The sequence below is a fragment of the Suricata suricatta genome, chromosome 9 (genome assembly GCF_006229205.1).
Source record: "Suricata suricatta isolate VVHF042 chromosome 9, meerkat_22Aug2017_6uvM2_HiC, whole genome shotgun sequence".
Lineage (NCBI taxonomy): Eukaryota > Metazoa > Chordata > Mammalia > Carnivora > Herpestidae > Suricata > Suricata suricatta.
Genome location: NC_043708.1, coordinates 45231225 through 45232559, shown reverse-complemented (window position 1 = coordinate 45232559; position 1335 = coordinate 45231225). Strand labels below are relative to the sequence as shown.

The 1335-nt window shown below is 56.0% G+C and overlaps 1 protein-coding gene across 1 annotated transcript; it reads left to right on the top strand.

Moving 5' to 3' along the window:
• The first annotated feature begins 719 nt into the window (after positions 1-719).
• On the top strand, positions 720-1277 carry LOC115301768 (V-type proton ATPase 16 kDa proteolipid subunit-like). Its single transcript, XM_029951754.1, has one exon. It carries the CDS (start codon positions 761-763, stop codon positions 1226-1228), a length of 468 nt encoding a protein of 155 aa, XP_029807614.1. The 5' UTR covers positions 720-760; the 3' UTR covers positions 1229-1277.
• The last annotated feature ends 58 nt before the right edge of the window (positions 1278-1335 follow it).

Below are 1335 nucleotides of genomic sequence, written 5' to 3'. Positions count from 1 at the left end.
TGGCTTATCCAGTGCTGAGTCAGTAGATTTTTTAAAGCCCCAGGCTCCAAGTCCCATTTGTTATACAAACTCATGGAATTCAGCCCCTCTGGTTTTCAAAGCCAAACACCACGGGGATTAGCCTTGCTCTTGTGAGTTCCCAGTACAAGGGTCCATTTCTCTGCCCTTTGTGCACAGCTCCCTCCCTCCTATGGGCTGTCTCCCTCCTCCTTTTTGACCTTCCTAACCTTTTAGATGCCGCTTCTTCTCTATATTTGTTGAGGAGTTTCTTCTGCCAGTCTTCTGATCCCTATCTGGGTTATTTACATGGAAATGGGTGATCTCTAGTTGTAAAGGTGAGCCAGGTAGAGCCAGGTTCCTCCTACTCTACCATCTGACCAAGCCCCTCCTACTCTTCCTCTGATAAGAGTCTCACTGCTCCATCTTCCTTACAGAACAAGTTCTCCTCTACTTGAGGCCATCACCTTCCAGAGGGGTTGACTCGAGTGCCAGGAGTGAGCAGGTGATTCAGAGTATCCTATTTCCCCAGTCATATTGCTCTGTCTGAAGATGATGCCATTAGGAACCATGAAATTTTCAATGGCATGGTTGAAAGGCATTCCCTTTTCTCCTGCTTGCTGAGGGTATAGAATTCCTACTTAATAGCCATCTTACCGGCCTTCGCAGCCGCCTGACTGGTCACCTTGCGCTCGCTTGCCGGCCCGGCCCGTCTTCGCCCCCGCCTTGGCTGGCTGAGCTCGCCCTCTCCCCACCCGCAGACATGTCCGAGGCCAAGAGCGGCCCCGAGTACGCCTCCTTTTTCGCGGTCATGGGCGCCTCGGCCGCCATGATCTTCAGCGCCCTGGGAGCCGCCTATGGCACCGCCAAGAGTGGCACTGGCATCGCGGCCATGTCTGTCATGTGGCCAGAACTGATTATGAAGTCCATGATCCCAGTGGTCATGGCTGGGATCATCGCCATCTACGGGCTGGTGGTGGCGGTCCTCATCGCTAATTCCCTGAGAGCGGGCATCACTCTGTACAGGAGTTTCCTCCAGCTGGGTGCTGGGCTGAGCGTGGGCCTGAGCGGGCTGGCGGCTGGCTTTGCCATTGGCATTGTGGGGGACGCTGGTGTGCGTGGCACTGCCCAGCAGCCCCGGCTATTCGTGGGCATGATCCTGATCCTCATCTTCGCCGAGGTGCTCGGCCTCTACGGTCTCATTGTTGCCCTCATCCTCTCCACAAAGTAGCCCCTCTCTGAGCGCACCAGCCACAGAACACGATGTAAAGACCACCCCTCATTCCGAAATGAGCAGCCTGACACACGCACGGGGCAGCCGCGCCCCCCCCCCCCCCC

Excerpts from the sequence above, each read along its gene's own strand:
- LOC115301768 (XM_029951754.1), top strand. The coding sequence starts at position 761 with ATGTCCGAGGCCAAGAGCGGCCCCGAGTACGCCTCCTTTTTCGCGGTC.